Source organism: Arvicola amphibius, chromosome 1, assembly GCF_903992535.2.
Source record: "Arvicola amphibius chromosome 1, mArvAmp1.2, whole genome shotgun sequence".
NCBI classification, from domain to species: domain Eukaryota; kingdom Metazoa; phylum Chordata; class Mammalia; order Rodentia; family Cricetidae; genus Arvicola; species Arvicola amphibius.
Window position 1 is genome coordinate 164,987,825 of NC_052047.1, and position 20,212 is coordinate 165,008,036.

Here is a 20,212-nt window from a genome sequence, read left to right on the forward strand (position 1 = left end):
AACATACCTGCCAGCTCTGACCGCTCCTAAGTCTTCTTCCTTTCCTCTTTTGACTGTTGACTTGTTTCAGAATGAATGTTTGGAGTGATTTCCTGGCAGTAGCCATAGTGGCTACTGGGCCTTTTAAAGAATGCTTTGAAGTCTTGTGTGTCAGTCTTTGAGGCCCTTTTTGAGAATTCCAGCCACAGTGCGAAGAGACATCCTTAAAAAAAAAGTTGGGCAAATGAAAGGTTTATTTTTCATTTTTTTCTTTTCTTCCAAATGAAATTATAGCAAAGGTTAGAGGTCCAATATAGTAATCACTTTGATTTCTCATCTTCGACGTAGACTAAAATTATATTTGGCAAAACTAAGATTAGGCTAATGGGTTAGGCAGATTGACTCGGTGCCATATGGATCAAGTGTCTGTTTTTCTGGATCACATTTACCATAACTCTTAAAGGGCCCCTTCTTCATATTTTTACTCTGCAGTCTCATTAATATATACTCTATCAAAACTTATCATTATTTGTAAATATTTGGGTCATTTGAGATAAGAAAGTTTAAACTAAGTTGGGCACCTGAAATAATGAGTTATGTAAACTGTGAACATTTAAATAGCTCAGTTCATTATATAGCATTTTCAGTACACATTCCCTACAGTAGAAGTGTCTTCTAGCTATCATCTTTTAAAATGTCTTGTATGTTGGACCTTTCAGAAGTGCCGGTATGTCTTTGCTCAGTCTGGCCTTTTTAGACTCAGAAAAGCTGTTTGTCTAGTTTTTAAATAACCGATGTCTGTCTTTAAGTTAGCATTTAGTAACAGTATTTACAAAAGTTTTTCATTATTTGCCTTTTATTTTCCCTTTTTCTCCAGTGTGAGATAGATTGTTCATTTATTAACATCTACTTGCTTGAATATATTGACTTTGTTTCTGTAGAAATATCTACCTGAAGCAGCCAAAGGTTCAATAAGAACTAAGAATGATGTTTCTATCAGGTATGGATTGGTTTTCCCCTGGCTCCGTGTCTTCTTGGTTTGTAGGGCTAATGAGAATTCAAAGCACTGGAGTTAACCTCGGTCCCTCCACTTCTTGCCAGAACACTTTGCAAAGTGGAAAACACAATACAGATATTGTTTCGTAGGAGACTGGGAATCCTATTGGGTTCCCTGCAATTAGTGGTTTGACCCAGAAATATTTATTACCATGAGGTATAGACTGTGCCTTAATGTGAAAGGCAGCTATCTACTGTACAGCCTAATCAGGCCATCAGGTTAATAGTCTCTTATTCAGCAAATTGATTTGTTTTATTGAATATCTACGTTGATTTGAGGAGCAGTAGGTACCGTATTCACGGTATGAGACAAGAAGTACAAATATAGTTTGCACTGAAGCCAAATTTCTGGTGCGACTGAGCTGTGCATCTGCTTTATTGACCATGTGTAGCTGTGGAACACTTGGAGTGTACTTAATGTGAATGAGAACTGAATTTTTGAGTTAAAGCATAATTATACTCATAATAAGTGAGTACTATGTTGTGTAGTGTGGTCTTAGTGGAGACCTAAGACCTAACCTACATGAACAGTAAATTAACTCTACACTATAGTTCTTAGTGAAGATGTGTTTTGGAAGAGAAGAGAGACTGGGTGTGTCCTAGGGGAGGCAGCTTTTAACGCAAACATCAAAGTCTAGGTAGGACTTAATGTATCAGAAGAAACTGGGAGCAATACATTGATCAAAAGCAGCAAGGTGTGATTGAAAAGATTCTACAGGAATGGGTTATAGAAGTCCTTGACCGTCTGGCCTAAGTGTTGCATTCATGTGTATAGAAAAGAACACTCCCATTTGACTGGCAAAATGCTAGTCTGGGGATAACTGTACCGGGAGCTGAGCATATAGATTAGTGCACAGTTGAGAAAGGATTCCTTAATGGAATTCAGACCAGTCAACACACACTTATAAAAGGAGACAGAAAGGGTAGGAGTGGTATTATGAACAATGATACCCGGGAGACTTTATTTGGATTACAAGGTCAAGATAGTTTTCTCAGATAGAGACACAAGGAAGGATGCCCATCTCATCAGTAGGGAGGCCCCACAGAAAACTGTTAGGTCAGGGAGTAATACTGAAACACAGTTTAAAGTTGCCTACAGGTGGAAGAATATGAAACCACAGAATATAATGGTCTTATACATGTTTTTTACACATTTAAATCATAGTGTAGTTTTTTTAAAAAAATTTTGTTTAGAATTTGAGGCCTGGATTTGAACCTTGTCATTTGCTAATTTGATATACTTAGATAAGACTCTCTTACCTATAAAATGAGGCAAAGATTTCTTTTTTACTGTAAATTATTACATAAACACAGAATGTGGCATGCAATAAACAATAAATGTCAGTTCCTGTCTCCTAAATAATGTCAGTAATAGTTTAAGTAGTACAAAAAGTAATCTTTAAAAATTAGTGAGGAAGCCTATTAGAGCTCTGAAATATCTTCAATATCAGTCAAGTTTTAATTATTAATATGCAAGTGTCAATTTCTGTGGGTATTTTTCTTTTGGTGATTTTAGAAAGAATTTCAGCATATAAAACAAAAATAGCTATTCATTAAAGATGTTTATAAGATTTCTGAATCTGGGCCATTTTCTATTCAGTTATGACACTGTACAGCGTTCATGTTTAGTATTGGGGAAAATGCATCCTGCTTAGAAGCAGAAAAGTAAGCTGTAGATGACAGTTGTTGTTTCTGCAGCTTACAGACAAGAGAAACTGCTGCACGTTGACATCCATGTAATGGGAACCCTGGACTCCATTGGCTGTCCACTGTGAAGTGAGACCCCAAACCCCTGCAGTGAAGGTGCTGATCCATCCCATGTTGCCCGTGGAGTAGTCCGTCACAGCACCTACAGTGAGCCTTGTTGTGCCTGTTTGAGAAGATTAAAACTTGCTGCTCCTGACCTCAGTTTCTTCAAAAACCCCTTAATTTGATCATGCACAGAATATTTACCTGAGCAAATGGTTAAATACAGGACTAGAAACTTAAAATTATGGGGAAAGGAGTTTTGTGGTAGTGAAAGACTCAGGAGCCCCTCATAAAGGCATTTTCAAGAGGAATAATTGGAAATTATCTGACGCTTATAGTTATCTGTAAGCATTTAAAATATCAATTATGTAGGAAATCTTAAATGTTAACGTCTAAGTTTTGTCAAAAGGCTATGTACCATGTGATTTCCCTTTTTTAAAAATACTTGACAAGGGCAAAAAGACATATACTCAAGCATTATTAGCAGATTCAGGCTTTTAGTTTTATTTTTCCTGAGTTTTCTACATTTTGGGTATGAAATTGTAATTTAAGATGGAGACCCTGATTCTTAAGATAGCTGCTAGTAATGCCGACTTCCTGTAATCCCATGAAGCTCAGTGGACCTCATCTGATAAAAGGAGAGATGCAAGAAGAATGAGCTTCCTCCTCTCATTTAAAAATGATTAGAATTCTAAATTGCCTGAAAAAATTAGACAGTAATCTAAAGGAATAGATACAGAAACCTAAATTGAAACATTCTGTTCTGAAGCTTATGGACCACATATCTCTAAAGAAAATGCTGTAATTTTTTAGAAGTAACAAAACACTGTATCTTAGGGTCAAATAACTTGACAAAGGATTAAATTTTTCTCCTTGATCACCTTCCTGGACCTGGGGGGAGTTGGGAGGACCTTGGTCTTAACATAGAGTAGGGAACCCCAATGGCTCCTTGGCCTGAAAAGCGAGGGAGGGAGGGTATGGAGGGAGGGTAGAGGAGGGAAGGAGGAGGAAGAGGGGAGGAGATGAAATTTTTTAAATAAAAAAAAAAGAGTCTGCATTTTCTAAGCAGCTGCCAAAGGTGGGTAGAGTGTCCCCTAAAACTACTAGGAGGCATAGACTGGGACAGAAGTAGTCGATACAGAGGCCATGAAAATATCTGTATGCTAATGAGTTCTTCTCAAAAGAGGAAATAAAATACTCTTCAAGGAAAAAAAAAATTTTTTTTTCTCCTCAGCCTTCTATTGCCCGCTAACCAGGAAGCTTGACATTGACAACCTCAGGCTGTTAAATGAATTGATAACCTTTATCTATGCCTAGCACTTCATAGTTTGCCACATTCTTCACCTTTGGTTTTCATAACAAACAAGAAGATATTATATGTCTATATTTCAGATGAGCGGTCCAGAGGCAAATGACCTAACACACCACACTGGCCATTGGTGGTAGGAGGGAGACTAATTAGTCAGGGGCTGTTATCAAGGCTTTGTCTCTACACTACTGTCTCTTTTCATTCATTTTTCTTCAAAGGTTTACATCCTTATGACTCTTTCATTCTCTTTACATGGAAATAGGTGTCAAGTTTCACTGTATACAGTTTGAAAGCTGAGTACACTCTGGCCCATTTTCTTTACTAGAGATGAAATAGAGTCTACCCATTTTCTAATGGGGAGAATGAGGTCTGCTAAGGCTAAAGTTGCATGTTAGATGACCTGTGCTGTTCTCGGTACAGTGTATTACAAAGAGCAGAGGTGATATTCTCCTGGAATGACCTTTGAAAGCTGTGTAAATGTCAATGAGGAGCAAGGATGACCATTCATTCAAATGCAGTTACTGAGCACTGCTGTCCCCAAGGCCCTTTGTTTTTTGAAAGTTTCTAGGAAGGGTAGCCTGCCACAGTAGTGGGGTGTGTGTGTGTGTGTGTGTGTGTGTGTGTGTGTGTGTGTGTGTTTTATAGATGACTTTGTCCTATAATTTAGGCACTAAATTAGTACTTGGACATTTTATATCTAGTACAACTATAGTGAGCAAAACTTGTTTTTAACATTGTGAGTTTAAAAATCCTCCCAAACTGTATATCCAGAAGCTGGGATTCTTTTATTCTTGCTAATGTAACATTTATGTTTTTAGCTCCTAGAATTCCTTGAAGTGTTACAAGTAGTTATTAGATCTCAGAGAACACAATCTCTTGAGTAAATTGAGGGGTTGGCTTTTTCATTTGGTTTTGCTAATTTTAGGTTATTCATTTTTTTGTTTGTTTGTTTGAGACAGGATCTCACTGTGTAGCCCTGGCTGGCCTGGAATGTACTATGTAGACCAGGCTGGTCTTGATCCTCCTGCCTCTGCCTCTCAAGTGCTGGGATTTAATGAGTTATTTTTCTGTTCTTAGGTTATTTCCTAAAGTGTTCAACTTCTTATAGCACAAATATAAGCACCAGGAAACATCAGAGGTTCATATATTAACCCAGTGATTGGGCATGGCTAGTTGTGCTTACAGTGCTGTAGATGGGTTTGGGTTCTGAGGACTAAGGGCAGATGCAAAGGCATGCTTTGAAAACTTGAGTATTGACTTGAGGTGCTCTCTCAGGATTTTCCCCACAGAGCCTCCTTTGCACTACAGGAAGAACCAAGTGGTAACCTTTTATTGTAGTAGATGTGGACATGCCACAGAGAAATTCTTAGAAATCTGTGGTACTTGGTTTATTCATTTTTACGTTATCAGAAACTAAAAGTATGCAGTATACTCTGAATTGTTTTTCTATGGTGATGGCACTAGTGTAGTGCATCTGTATTAACAGAGACCTCTGAATCTACCTGAGCATGGTGTTTGTAGACCCCAGAGTCTTCTGGAGCTGTGATTACTTTGCAAGGAATTTGAGTGCCTTGTTTATTGACAGATCCCTGAGTCACTAACAAAGTGGTCAGGAGAGACTGGGCTGCCTCTGAGCTGGCCAGTGGAGAGGCTCTTCTGGGCAGGTCTATTTTAGATGTATGTTTCTAACTTGTGGTGACTGGGCTGCCTCTGAGCTGTCCAGTGGAGAGGCTCATCTGGGTGGGTCTGTTTTAAATATATGTTTTTAACAGAAGAGGACTTTCTTACAATCTGTGATTAAACAGGCTTGTCCCATTTTTATATCTATGAGACCTCTGTCTTCTTGCCAAAAGAATTCCAAGGACTTAAAAGGCACTGTCACACATAAATTCTGAAGATCAACTTTTTGTTTATTTTTTCAGTTTATATTGGCAGGGGAAGGGAGACAGCATCCATCTCATGTAGTTCCCACTTGATATATAACCCAGTATGATTTTGAACTTCCAGTTAGGTTACTTTTACACCCCACCCCCTTCTCCCCAGACAGGGTTTCTCTGTGTAGCTCTGGCTATCCTGGAACTCATAGACCAGGCTGGCCTCGAACTCAGAGATTTAACTATCTGCTTCTGCTTCCCATGCCATCCCTGCTTCTGCCTTTCAAGTATGGAGATTGCAGGTGTGTGCCTTTGGGGCATATTGAGGTGGTACTTGGGGTCAAATCCAGGGCTTCGAGAATGTTGTGCAAGCACTCTACTGGTGTAGGAGGTCCTTCTGTTTATATGTTGCTTTCATTGGTTAATCAATAAAGAAACTGCTTGGTTTGTTAGGGCAGAACTTAGGTAGGCAGAGAAGACAGAACTGAATGCTGGAAGAAAGCAGAGTGAGAGAGCTTCCATGGAGCCACCAGGTCAGACATGCTGAATCTTTCCGGGTAAGCCACTGCTACGTGGGTTAAATCAAGATGTGAGAGTTAGCCAATAAGAGGCTAGAGATAATGGGCCAGGCAGTGATTTAATTAATGCAATTTCTGTGTGGTTATTTCAGGTGTAAGCTAGCTGAGCGGTTGGGACCAAAAACAGGGCCCCCACTCTCCTTGCAACACTCTACCTATTGAGCTGCATCTTCAGCCCTGTTCTTCTTCTTTTTTTTTTTTTTTTTTGTGAAGAAGAGATGTGGGACTAGAAAGATGATTCAGTGGTCACACACGTTTGCTGCTCTTTCAAAAGACATTTCAGTTACCAACATTCATGTCATATCCAATGGCTCACAACCACCTGTACTCTAGCTCTAGGGGATCTGGTATCTTCTACTCCCTGGGGTACCATCACATGCAGTCTTTTTTACAAAATGAATAAGCAAATTTTAAAGATAACTTCTAAAAAATCTCTCTCTCTCTCTCTCTCTCTCTCTCTCTCTCTCTCTCTCTTTCTCTCTCTCTCTCTCTCTCTGTGCGTGTGTGTGTGTGTGTGTGTGTGTGTGTGTGTGTGGTGTATGTGGTACTCACATGTGTTTTTGGATGTGGGAACATAGAAAACATAGAAGCCAGATAAGAACATTTGTTATTCAGATCTGTCATTTTTCAGCTTATTCTTGTGAAAAAAGGTCTCTCACTGAACCTATCACTTTATTTTTGGCTAGTATCACTAGCCGGAATTTCTGGCTATTCTCCTGTCTTTGTCCCCAACAGCACTGGGATTTCAGTCAAGTGTGGCCACAGCTTGCTGTACATGGGTGCTGGGGATACTAGCTCATCCTCAGGCCTCTAATTCAGGCATTCTACTTGCAGAGCCTTCTTTCCAGCTCTCTATTATTATTAGAGCCAAGATCAGAAGGTGCTTATTAATCAAGTCTCTGTTTTTAGTGCAGATTTTCAAGTTAAGGTGGATTGACTGACTATATTCTGAAATATATTTTGCATTTTGATATTTTTATAATAAGGATGTTTTTTTAAAAAAATTCAGCAATATAGAGAGGAAAGTTGAACCAAAAATTTCATAGACAAACTTACATTTATTAATAATTTGCTTCTGTTCCACATATTATTATAGCAGGCAAATATAAACACATTGATTTGCATTCTTAAAGCAAAATAATTCTATAAAAATAAAATTCTTCCTCATTTATTACCTTCGTTTCTCAAGAAAAATTCTTGATGTCTTTCCAAGGAAAATTTAATGTATCTAATACATTTTTTTTTTTTTTTTTTTTTTTTTTGGTTTTTTCGAGACAGGGTTTCCCTGTAGTTTCTAAAGCCTGGAACTAGCTCTGTAGACCAGGCTGGCCTCGAACTCAGAGATCCGCCTGCCTCTTCCTCCCGAGTGCTGGGATTAAAGGCGTGCGCCACCACCGCCCGGCTTCTAATACATATTTTAAAGAAATTATATAAACGGCTTTTTCATTGTGTGCATTTTGCTTAGTCCCCATATTCTTGGCAGGTAGATGAGTATGTGCAGACCTGCATCATTACTCAGCGGTTACCACGCTGCTGAGATGTGCTTTCTTTGCCTGCATCATGACCTTAAACGATGGATTGTTTCCTGTCTAGCTGCAATGTAGTGCCTAGGGTAGTGTAACTGCAGGGTCGGGTAGCAGTATGTGCTCTACAATGCTGAAAGGTGTTTTCAGATTACCATCTAAATACAAGCTGAACTTTGACCCCTACCTGTAAGGAGGCTTGCAGTGTACTGTTTTCTCTATACTTCTGCTGTTATCAACAAACTACATTTTAAAAAATTATTTTTTGTTGCCACAGTTCCAGTATATGAGCTTAGTTATTATCCCTACCCCCAAAACAGGTTTTCTCTGTGTAGTCCTAGCTGTCCTGGAACTTGCTTTGTAGACCAGGCCAGCCTTGAACTCCCAGAAATACACCTGTCTCTGCCACTGCTCCCTAGTGCTGGGATTAGAGGCATGTGCACTACCACACCCACCTAAAATTAAACTTATAATTTTTTGTTATTTTTGTTGTTGTTGTTATTGTTTTGAGACAGGGTATCTCCGTGTAACAGCTCTGACTGCCCTGGATCTCACTCTGTAGATCAGGCTGGTCTTGAACTCACAGAGATCCACCTGCCTGTGCCTCGGGAGTACTAGGATTAAAGGTGTGCCGCCACCACCCTCATAATTATATTCTTAAAAAGAAATGTATGGGGTTTTTAAAATACCTTGAGAAATTATAAAAAAATGTAAAAGTCAGTATTATCTTGTTTCTTTTTATATTTTACATATTTAGAGATGAAATTGGCCTGATCCCATGTCCTGAAGCAAGATATAACCGGAGTCCCATAGTCCTGGTCGAGAACAAACTTGGTGTGGAGAGCTGGTGTGTCAAGTTCTTGTTACCATATGTCCACAACAAGCTCCTTTTGTACAGAACAAGAAAGCAATGGCTGAACAAAGATGGTGAGTATGAGCCTGTCTTCCTCCTCTGGGAGGAGCCCTGGCCTGGGGTTTGCCATTCCTGGACTCTGGTTTTTGCTCTCCTCTGCACTGCCTGAGTAGGTGTTCAGCCTCTGTCAAATGAGAAGCTTAGCCTTGATTATTAGTGTTTCTGTTTGTAACCACAATGATTAAAATGGAAGTGTCTCAGGCAGGATTCAAGCAACCTGCTGCAGCCACAGCAGATTTATGTGTTAGTATCCTGAGGTCATTTATAAGATTTTATTTAAGGATGGCATCCTTTAATTAAAATTTTTAAAAAAGTTTGAGCATCACCAAAGAGTTTTCTAGTTCCTATAACTACTTGATTTCTGACCCCTTACCTTAGCATTTTGTGGAGATCGGAACGTTTTTCTGTGGCAGTTCGAAGGAGACAGCTGCTCCTGGTAGCTGAGTGTGAGCCCATCTGTGGCTCTCTGCTGTTTCACTGAATCCCAGTTGCAATCAGGCCTTCTGGATCTTAGTGCCAAAATGAGAAAATGAAAACTCAGAAAGGAAGGAAAGCCTTGGCCTTTGCTTCCCCCGTTGCCCTGCGGCAACTCTTTAGAGTACTGGTGGTCCTTAACAGCCGTCCCACCTGGGCTCTTTAGCCAAGCCAGCGTTTCTTCCAGTCCAGCTCTGGCTGCACAAATTCTCCTTAGCCTTTCAGACTCACTTTGGCTCTCATTTCTGGGCAGTGCTCACCTAAGATCATGTTCTCTTCTGCTTTTGTAAAGCCCTTTCCTCCCCTCGTGCAGCAACATCCGCAGAAGGGCCAGTGCACCTGCCTGGAAGGTGGTTTTCAGCAGACCTTACTTTCTAGACCATTCCAGTCAGCAGCTCAGTAGTCATTACCAAGGAGCTGCTCTTACCAGAAGCTGCTCTGAGGACCATGGGCAGAAAAGGTGAATAGCACATTTCCTTTAGCTAATAAATTTCAAGTTTAGTGTCAGAAAGCCTCTTTAGGAGACGTGTGTCACCAGCTGTATCACGCCGGATTTCCCTGAGTTTTTCTCAGTATTGTCCTTAAAAGACTGTCCAAATAGGTCAATAGTACCTTTTCCTATGTGGACCATGTCATAGTCTGAGCTTAAGAGAAGTGTTTTCTGTTTTCCCTGTGACTTGTTTCATTTGATTGGTCCTCTGATATGTGTTTCTAGTTCACAAGTGCTGTCTAAATTTGGTGTGATGTTAATGGCATGACCTGAGTCTAGGACACACGCTTCAAACAAATGTAAGGGGATTTGGCTTTTGTTAGACCTTCTTTTTTGTTCTGTCACCATGGCATGGGCTTCAGAGAGCCATAGGACTCCAGCAAGTTACATTTAGCCAGATGAAGCTGTATTGTTTTTATCCTGGCGTACAGAAGTGTGACTCGGCCATTCTGGTGGGGCACAACAACTGTGTCAGAGAGAAGACACAGTAGGAGTTTAAAGACCAAGTCTAAGTTGTCTCATAGCATTGTACTTTTCCCATTTGTGTACCTGTGCTCAACCAACCTTTGTCTTGTGGCCATGGAGTCTTCTGTGCATTTCAGGTTCTTGTGGGCACCGTACTGCAGACTATGCCATCTTTTTCACATGACTTCCATCTTTATAGCCCCATAGGACATAGTAATCTAAGGCTTGGGCAGGAAAGGGAGCATAGTTCAGTGCAGCATCACAGACCGCTCAGGTCATATTGTCATATTGTCAGTAAAAGAAGTAAATTGTGCTTTGATGCCAGAAAATGCCAATGTCAAAATATTGTGCCAAATTTATGAACTAAAACGTTTAGGATGCAGCTGAATCTTTCTAAGGAAAGGTAAATTCAAACTTTTTAGGAAAATGCCATTTTTTTGAAACTTTTATTTTCTAGAAACAACTATGTGTATACAAAGAGCCAAAGGTAGAAAGCTGATAATTTAGAGAAGTGTTTCAGTGTCTAATTGATTTGGCCAGAACCCTGCAATAGAGTCCTAACTCATCTTCAAAGGAAGTCAAAGCAGGAACCTGGAAGCAGAAGCTGAAACAGAGCCCATAGAGGAATACTGTTCACTGGCTCGCTCTCCGTGGCTTGCTCAACCTACTTGCTTTTTTTCTTCCTTCCTTCCTTCCTTCATTTTATTCTCTTATATTTTACATCCCAACCAGTTTCCCTCCCTCCTCCCCCCAGTCCCTTCCTCCCAGCTCCCCTCTCCCCCAGATCAGCTCCTCTGCCACTGTTTCCACTCAGAAAGGGCAGGCCTAGGCCTCCCAGGATAGCAGCCAAACCTGGCGTATCATGTTGCAATAAGACTAGGCACATTCCCTCATATTAATAGCATGCTTTCTTATATACCCTGGGACCACCTGCCTAGAGATGGCACTGCCCACAGTGAACAGGTTCCTCCTATGTTAATTACATTTTAGCGAAGTTCACTACAGATTTTCCCACAGGCAACTCTTAGGGAAGCGTTTTCCCCAACTGAGATTCCCTCTTCCCAAATAACTCTAGCTTGTGTCAAAAGGACATGAAATTACCCAGCAAAATAGCATTAAAAGCCCTGAAAGGGCAGAGCTCTATCCAAAGCATTATATATACTTAAGTGTACCCTTCTGCATTTTTTTCTTCCTTGTTTCTTCTTCTGGCAAGACTTCTATTTCTCAGCTGGGCAAATGCTGGTTGATCCCATTGCAGGCTCTTCTGTAATTCATGTCCTTCATGCCACTAACCTGTCACTTCAAACAGCACCTTCCTACATCCCATTTTTTTCCCTCTCAAAAATTTTCTTTAAATTTAAAATACAATTATATCACTTGCATCTTTCTTTCCTCCCTCCAACCCCTCTTATATTATCTTCTTCTAATTGCATTATACCCCCTGCTCAAGTTTGATGGTCTCTTTTTATTATTACACATACATGCATATATTATTACTACATATACATGCATATACATATATAAAAGCCTTTTGAGAAGCACTTTTCTGAAATATATCTATCTGCTCATATCTTATTTCATGATTCTCTCAGAGCCAATTCAATATTGAAATTCTTTAGGTGGTATTCAAGGCCTTTAACCATCTGTTCTGTTCTAAAGCCTGATTGCCAGTGTTACAGCCACTCCATATTTGGCATCAGATTGCAGGTTCCTGGCCCCTAGACTGATATTTATCTACAGTTCCATTTCATTTGGCTTATATGTTTCAAAACCTGTCCTTAACTAGTTGTATAAGTGTTTAAAAGCAGGATAGAGTTTTGAATTTCTGTCCTTATTTGAAAAATCAGTTGGCCTCAGTCTTAAGTTTCTACCTAGCAACAGTAGTCTACAGTTTTCTTAACTGGGCAGGACTGCTGGCTCCTGTAACCTCTTCATGCTCATCAGACACTGAGAATAGTGTCACCTGCAAGTGATCATTGTTTTGCTGCATTTGTGACACTCATTTGACTCCTATAACCATTTGTATTTGTAGTATTTAATCTTTATTCCAGCCACAATCTACACCATTCTGTTCTCAGACTTCATTGCCTGATACTCCCTTATTTTGCCTTTGTGTTGTGGTCATCAGCCTGGTTGCCAGTGTTAGCAGACTGATTCCACACTCATCCCCCAGGAGGCCTTTCTAGCTGTTTCAGGAAGCAGCAGATCTCTGCATTCTGTGGGAGTCCTTTGTTTGGGTGACTTTCATAGTGCTCACTCACCATAGTATACTGTAGTTTGTTACTTAAACATTTTTCCTGCTAGATTGTGGGATTATGGCTCTTACTCAGTACTTTCAAGTGTCAAAGTGTTCCTTGTCCGATTAGCAGGAATTCTTAGCTTAGTCCACCATTCAGGGTCTGTGTACTCTTTAAATAGCTTTAACTTAAGCTATTCCTTATATGCTATTGAATATATTTTGGAAGGAAAGTAGTTTATTATCTTGAATTTATTTAGTTTTAGATGCACAGAAACCATTCTCTGTCAGAAGAGTTGTTAAACCTGGACTATGACTAGAATAGAGTCCAGCTAGGAAAGTTGAACCCGACTCTGGTAGAGTCTGTATGTACTTTTCTTGTTCTAGTTGGAATTTAGCTACTTCCCTGTGTATGATATACCCAGATTAATTTTCTGCCTGTGAGATGGTGATAGATTAGTCATACATTGGAATGTGTATACTAAGCATGTATTTACTATTTGTATCTCAAGAGAGACCTCTTTGATTCCAAGAGTCTGCAGGACATTCAGTAGCTCATGGCTTCTGGGGAAGGCCATAGAGGAAATGGTCTGTAGTCGGTGACATTTAGAGAGTGAAATCATTACAGTCAACTGTTACTGACACATGTTTATCTTTAGAGCTTGGTTCATCTTTCCTGTATAGGACGAAGCCTTTGCCAAAAGTGTGCTAGCATCTGCTTTGCTGGAAGACAGACCTGAAAAGCCAGAGCATCAGCAGTCTGAGGTTAAATTACTTAATCTCTTTCTTCCTTTCTTCTTCCTAAAACGAAGTGCTGACTGAGACCTCAAGATTTTCTTGTGGATCTGATTCTTGCATTTGTAGCCTAGTTACTTTGTCTTGGTTGGCCCATTCCTGCTTCTTACATTATACCACACCCCTCCTCACTTCTTGGCCTAGAGCTTGACTTCTGAATCAGGAAAGATGAGCAGTTTGAGAAGAGGAGAAAACCCGGTTTAATGACAGCTGTCCAGGCTGCTAGTGTCTTAAATCCCAAAATTCTTATATGCTGCTAGGTATCCCTCCGCACAGTGGTCACTGCTCTGCCTAGATTCCTTTACTTCCTACTAGGTGTCCATTCTTAGTGCTTGTAGAACTGACTAGGATGTGCAAACTTCATAATGAAAATTAACATTCAGAATTTAATGTTCACCGTATGTCAGATAACCTGACAGTTCATGCTTTTAATCATTTAACACTTCTGTGAGTAGTTCTATTGTGAACCTCATTTATAATGAGAAAACCCTAAAGCACAATGTGGAAGGAGACTGCTCTTTCGTTTCCCTGCTGCCCAGACCCGAATAATCACAGAAACTATATTAATTATAACACTTTGGTCTGTTAGCTCAGGCTTCTTATTAACTAACTCTTACATCTTAAATTAACCCATTTCTATTAATCTGTGTATCACCACAAGGCTGTGGCTTACCAATGGTAAAGTTCTGGTGTCCTCCTTCGGCAGCTACAAGTCATCTCCTTGACTCCACCTACTCTCTCCCTCTATATCTCTTTCAGCCTGGCTATATTCTGTCCTGCCATAGGCTAAAGCAACTTCTTTATTAACCAATGGTATTAAAACATTCATAGCATACAGAGGGGAATCCTACATCATCTCCCCTGTTCTGTCTAAAAAAAAAGGGAAATTTTTAACTTTAACATAGTAAAATTACATAAAACAGGTGTCAATCAAGAATTACAGTTACAATATTTAATCTATTTGTATTTGGCAAATTAAGGAAAACACTATCATCTATTCTATCTTTGTGAGTCTAAAATTTTATATCTAATTTATCCTTTAGCATAACTAAGGAAAACTATAATTATAACTATCTAGTCTTCAACTCCACCAAAGACCCCATAAGGATATAATATTACCTAAGTAAATAGGAAGTGCATTGTAAGCAACTTCCAAAGTTCTCGAATTGACAGAGACATCTCACTTCTTGGACAGTCAACTAAAATTCTTCTGTAACATTGGGGCATCCATCTTAAGCCTATAGGTCCATTGTATTCAGCAGATTTTTTCCATGAAGCAGAAAATTTGAAGATCTGTTCTGCCTTGTAATGACAAAGTTCATCAGTTGCTTTCTTCTGTGTCCTGCAGAATGCCCAGCAGTTTCATTCATGAAACTGGAACTCTGAAGGACTGTCTCACCTTTAGGCAAGTTCAGCTGTCATTTCTGTGGGTCTTCCATGTTCATTTCATGTAGAATACCATCAAGCAGTCCAGGCAAGAGGAGTTTCTTGCCCAGAAGGCTAGCAAACTTCATAAGGAGCCTCTTCGATGCCCATCATCCTCTTGAAGTAACTGGTGCTGCCAGAAGCAGAGATGTCTCATTATTGAGATAAGCCTAAGTTCTTAGAACCTTTTAAATGCCATATTCTGTAGGTCTTTGGGATGCTGAAGATTATCTATCTAACTGAAATATATCTCTATATATTTAGAAAATCTAACTAATATAATTAAAGGTTTAGTTATTACAGATGACTATTAATCTGTATTTCTTAACTATATATTGCAGTTTTAAGTGAGCTGCACAAACACGATACCTTAAACAAGAGCAGAAATACATATACAATGTAGCAAAACTGACCTTAAATTTACATTAATAGATCAATATCCATATCAATGCCAAGTGTTCATATCTGCCTTTAAATGAAAACAAACATTTATAGACAATCATTTTGGGAATTTGGGCATAGTTTTCTCTAAACTGCTTCATGCTGTTCATTGGGTGAAGTATTTTTAGGATTTATGGAGACCTTTCAGGGAGATGTTGTTTCTTCAAACCACATTAGCCTGGAAGGAATTCACAGGTTCTCAACTTCTGTGTACACAAAAGTAGAACCTCTTTTCTAAAGCAACATATCCTTAGACTCAAATTTTGAAGTTAAGATACCTTTATGTTGATTTAACTTAGCAGCCCCCAGAAACAAATGTCTCTCTGCAGTCAAAAAATTCAAAGAAAACACAAAAATATGCATAATCCAGATGCTCTGCATATTTTCCATCTTTATGTGGCTTATGTTTCCTTACTCCTTTAATCTATGGCTTTTACTGCTTTAATCTGTATTTTATATTCTTTGTAGTCTTTTTAAAGACTTCAATTCTTTTTATAACTGTCTTTACTCTTTTTCCTCTCTCTCCTAAGCTTATGTACATTTTTAAGCATTGTGTCTTGTTTAGAGGTCTTTTATGTTTGAATTTGTTCTACTGTGTATCAAAAATCCTTTTCTGACAAGGAGCGTTTTAAGATGGTAAGCAGTATGGTTGCCGCAGCCCTGGTTGCTGGCTCCACCTCTCTTGGTCTTTCAATATGGCGGAGGTACATTTACCACCAGCTTTGGGACTGCTGGGTAGGAGCTGTGTTCACCACCTCAACTCTGGGAAGCACTGTGCAACACATAAACCCTTTTGGTCTGAGTAAAAGCTAAATCTGCCATGCAGCATGCTACATGGCCTGGAAATATCTCTGTGAATGGCAGCAGGAATCCACCATGCTTTCCTGCCTGTGCACACCTAGCATACACAATCCAGGTGCTTTCCCAGGCATGGGTGCTGAGCAGCAGGCATGCTCTCAGCTACTTCCCTCCTATCCCCTAGCAGGCATACAAGCACCCAGATGTGAAGTGTGTAGCTGGCCATGCAGGTTAGCCCCAAATGTATGGGCGCCATTTCGTAGAAGAAGACTGCTTTCGTTTCCCAGCTGCCCAGACCTGAAAAATCACACAGAAACTATATTAATTACATCACTGTTTGGCCAATTAGCTCAAGATTCTTATTAACTAACTCTTACATCTTAAATTAACTTATTTCTATTAATCTGTGTATTGCTACAAGGCCGTACCTTACCAGTGGTAAGGTTCTGGCATCTGTCTCCTTGAGCATAATGAGACTGATTTACTTGGGTGTTTGTTTTGCCCAGAACTTCCAGGAGGTGGTAAAGCAGGGCTGTGATCCTAGCAGCTGCTGTCTCTAGTAAGGGAAGCACTACAGTGATGAGCCTTCTTTCACAGCCTCTCACGGATGTGTGGGGACCAGTATTGAATGTGTGTGTTTATTAGCTCTGCCTGTGCTGCTGCACAGAGGCTTCTGTCTCACTTTAGGAAGTAGAGGAGGAGAGTTGCATTAAACATACAAACAGATATAACTCTCATTGTATATTTTCTGTACTATAGAAAGAATCAAGGGACCGAGAGCCAGTTTACTTAGGGCGTGGAACAGCTTTTGGGACAATCACTGACATCAAAGAACCCCGCAGCTTCCTTTTCACATATAACCCTTCCCATGTGCTGTAAGTGTGTTCTGGGTACTGATGACTGTCTTCTGAGGTTAGGAATAGAGCCAGTTTCAGTGGGACAGCAATTGCCTCTTTGTGCTGTACTTGTATTGTGCTGCATAGTGTCTCAGAGCGTGCTGTGCTGACATCATACTCTCCACAGTCTGCTGTTCCTTTACCACTGCACTCACAATCCCATGGGCACACTAGGAAGAATTAGTCATAGCTTCTCAGGAAGGCCCCAGGTGGTATATGCCCTTTGTTTGCCCTCTCCAGCAAGAAGATAATCTTATGAAGGGTAAGATGAGGTCTTACTAGAATTATATCAGTTCTTTGAGTCCTGGGACTATTTAATCCTTGCTCATTGTTGATACTTAGAACATTTGTGGAATTAAGTGAGTAGTGATGTTGAGCATTATATTAGTTTCCTTGGCAAACATTAAATTAGTGCCAAAAGCTATTAAAAAAGCAAAAGAAAAAGGATATGAATTAGATTTTTTTTTTATATCACAGCAAGCTTGAACATAGGAACTTGCAGTAGGAAAAATGTGGGTCAGAAGTCAGTGTGTGTAGTTCCTGCTTTTCAGTTTTTGAATGTTCAAAGTTATCCATAGCAGTAGAATCATAAATGCTGAACAAATGCTAATCTTATGTCATAATAGAATAGTAGTTAACTGGGCCATTTATAAGTATATACATGAGATAGCTATGTGTTTTCTCTTATGTTCGAAGTTTACCTTGTACTAAGTACTTCAAATGCTTCATTTATCTCTATAGCCAGACACTTCATGTGCAGTATAATTGATATGATCAAAGTGTCAGGTATTAACCTTGTGACATACTAGTTGGTTAAAACTCCAGATCTCAGGACTGGAGAGATGCCTCAGTGGTTAAGAGCACAGACCACTCTTCCACGGGACCTGGGTTTGATTCCCTGCACCCACATGGTGACTCATAACTTTAACTCCAGTTCCAGGGGATCTGATGACCAATTCTGGCCTCTGCAGGCACCGGGCACACAAGTGGTGCACAGACATAACACAGACAAAGCATCCATATACATAAAATAAAAATAATCTTTAGAAAGCCTGAAAGTTTCATTTTCCTGCTGTAAAGTTGAACAGAAATGACTTGGCTCACGTCTCTGAGAATGCATTGAACTAATGTGAATAGAGCATTTAGTGTTATACTGCCTCCCGCAGTGCCGCAGAAGGTGTAATGACAACTTCTATATTATATTCACGTGGTATTTAATATCACTGGTGCCATTACCTACTTTACAAATATGTCTCTAGATCGGTAATAGCAATTCTAAGATTCTCTCCAATTTTACTAACAAGAAAGTATCCAGATTTCATCAATTTAGTTTTTTTTTAAAAAGCAGGTTTATAGAGTTTATTTGTATCCATGTGTAGTGAGTATGAATAACCTATCCTCAATGAAGTAAAAATAGTAAAGAAAAATGAAAACTGAAGTATGACTTATATGACATTTATAATACATATGATGTATTTTCTGGAAAATAGAACAGTAAGTCTTTAAAAACAATTACTGTACTTTTATCATGTGCAGAAGAAAGGGAACTTTTTGCAGCAGAACATAAATTGGTTTAGGGGTGATTTTTCTCTCCTATTTTCTGAAAATTTCCTAGTTAGTGCTTGAGACATCTAGTAGAATTAAATGAATGGTGATTTCAAAATTATTTCTTAATGCAAATTAGATTACTGTCAGATTTCCTAAAAGAATGGAAGATAAATTATTCTCTATGGGCATACTGTAAAGTTGTTAACTTTACAATAATTGTACAGATCCCAAATAGAAGACAATCCTGAGGATAACAGACCCAGCACTGCCGCCTTAGGAGAGCATGTTTCTTATTGAAGTTAATACGGCCTGGATACAGGTTGTAATGAGAGTGGACAAGGACCCTCGAAGAAAGCAGGCTTTGACAAGCAAGACTGTGCTCCTAACGTGGCTTTTTTTATTTTAGAATTGATAGATGTCACCTGCACCCTGCTACTTCTCAACCCAGACTTCACCACCGCATGGAATGTGAGGTATGCCATGTTCTTCAGTGGTAAAGGGAAGCTTGCCCAGACTTCTGAAGGCATAGAGCCCTGTGACCTTGTTAACTACTTGAAAATGAAATATAAACCATTTGTCCATAGCATCCAGTGTTTGCTTCTTATACAAATTCTTTATAATATCTCCATGACAGTTCTAACACATGTACTGTACCCCTTATAACTGTCTTTTCTGTAAGCATTTTTCCCTAAAATATAGATTGTCCTGCTGAATTATAGTATACTGTTTGACGCTTGCTTTGTTTTCCTCCCTTATGTGGGGATTACAGGCATTTCATATGATTGGTTGAACTACTAGGCATTGCTTGGGAGTTGAGCTGCACTGTAGTGAAGGGAGGTACGTGGGATAAGGATTTAAGGCCCAGACTTGTGGTCTTCATTTACCATAACCATTGTGATGCTGCGAGACAGCCACTTAAAATGTCTGACATTCAGGGCTTGGAAGAATGATTGCATTTGATTAACTCAGACAAGAACGTTTTTTATTGAAGAGTTTTTTGTTTTGCTTTGTTTTGTTTTGTTTTGTTTTTCAGTTAAATGACCCAAATGTGTATATGAGCTCCTATCAACTGGTATTCATTAGACTAAAACAGGTTCTCTTGAAGGAAAGTAGGCTGTGATTGATAAGGAAAAGTGAAGTCTGTTGAAGGTTCTCAATTATTTTAAAATTTCCCACAGGATAGGGCCATACAAATTATAATTCTTTATCACTAGAGATGATTTAAATCATATTTTGCTTAACTTTCTGTGTGTTTTAAACAAGGTCACATTATACTGAATTTTATATTTATAATTGATTTTTAAGAATTTTGGTAACTTCCATCATAGACATTTTTTTGAGATGTCTATGATTAATAGTGATGGTTCTGATGCTCTGAGCATGTTCCTACACCTCTCTGGACTTCACTCATCCCATCTGTTGAATTAGGATATTTGATTGAGCCGTATGAAACTGTCTGGTCCTAGTCAAAGGAACTGTAGAAATGGCTTACTGGAGAAATGGCTGAGTCAAAGGCCAAGGCAGTAGTCTACAAAATGGGCCTAGAACATCTGAGAGCGAGAATGTAAGGAAAGAACCTTTAAAAATAAAATGCAGTTGGAGCTGTTGAAGGGTACAGGGACCAACTGAGAGAACTTCTGGAAGTAGAAACTGGAATAGCATT

The 20,212-nt window shown here is 39.3% G+C and overlaps 1 protein-coding gene across 1 annotated transcript in view; it reads left to right on the forward strand.

Moving 5' to 3' along the window:
- The window catches only part of Ptar1 (protein prenyltransferase alpha subunit repeat containing 1), a 46,310-nt gene that overhangs the window by 1,229 nt on the left and 24,869 nt on the right, over window positions 1-20,212 (forward strand). Inside the window, exons 2-3 of the mRNA XM_038333865.1 lie at window positions 8,826-8,995; window positions 18,956-19,022. Coding sequence (XP_038189793.1) covers window positions 8,826-8,995; window positions 18,956-19,022 — 237 coding nt within the window. The remainder of the gene's footprint in view (window positions 1-8,825; window positions 8,996-18,955; window positions 19,023-20,212) is intronic.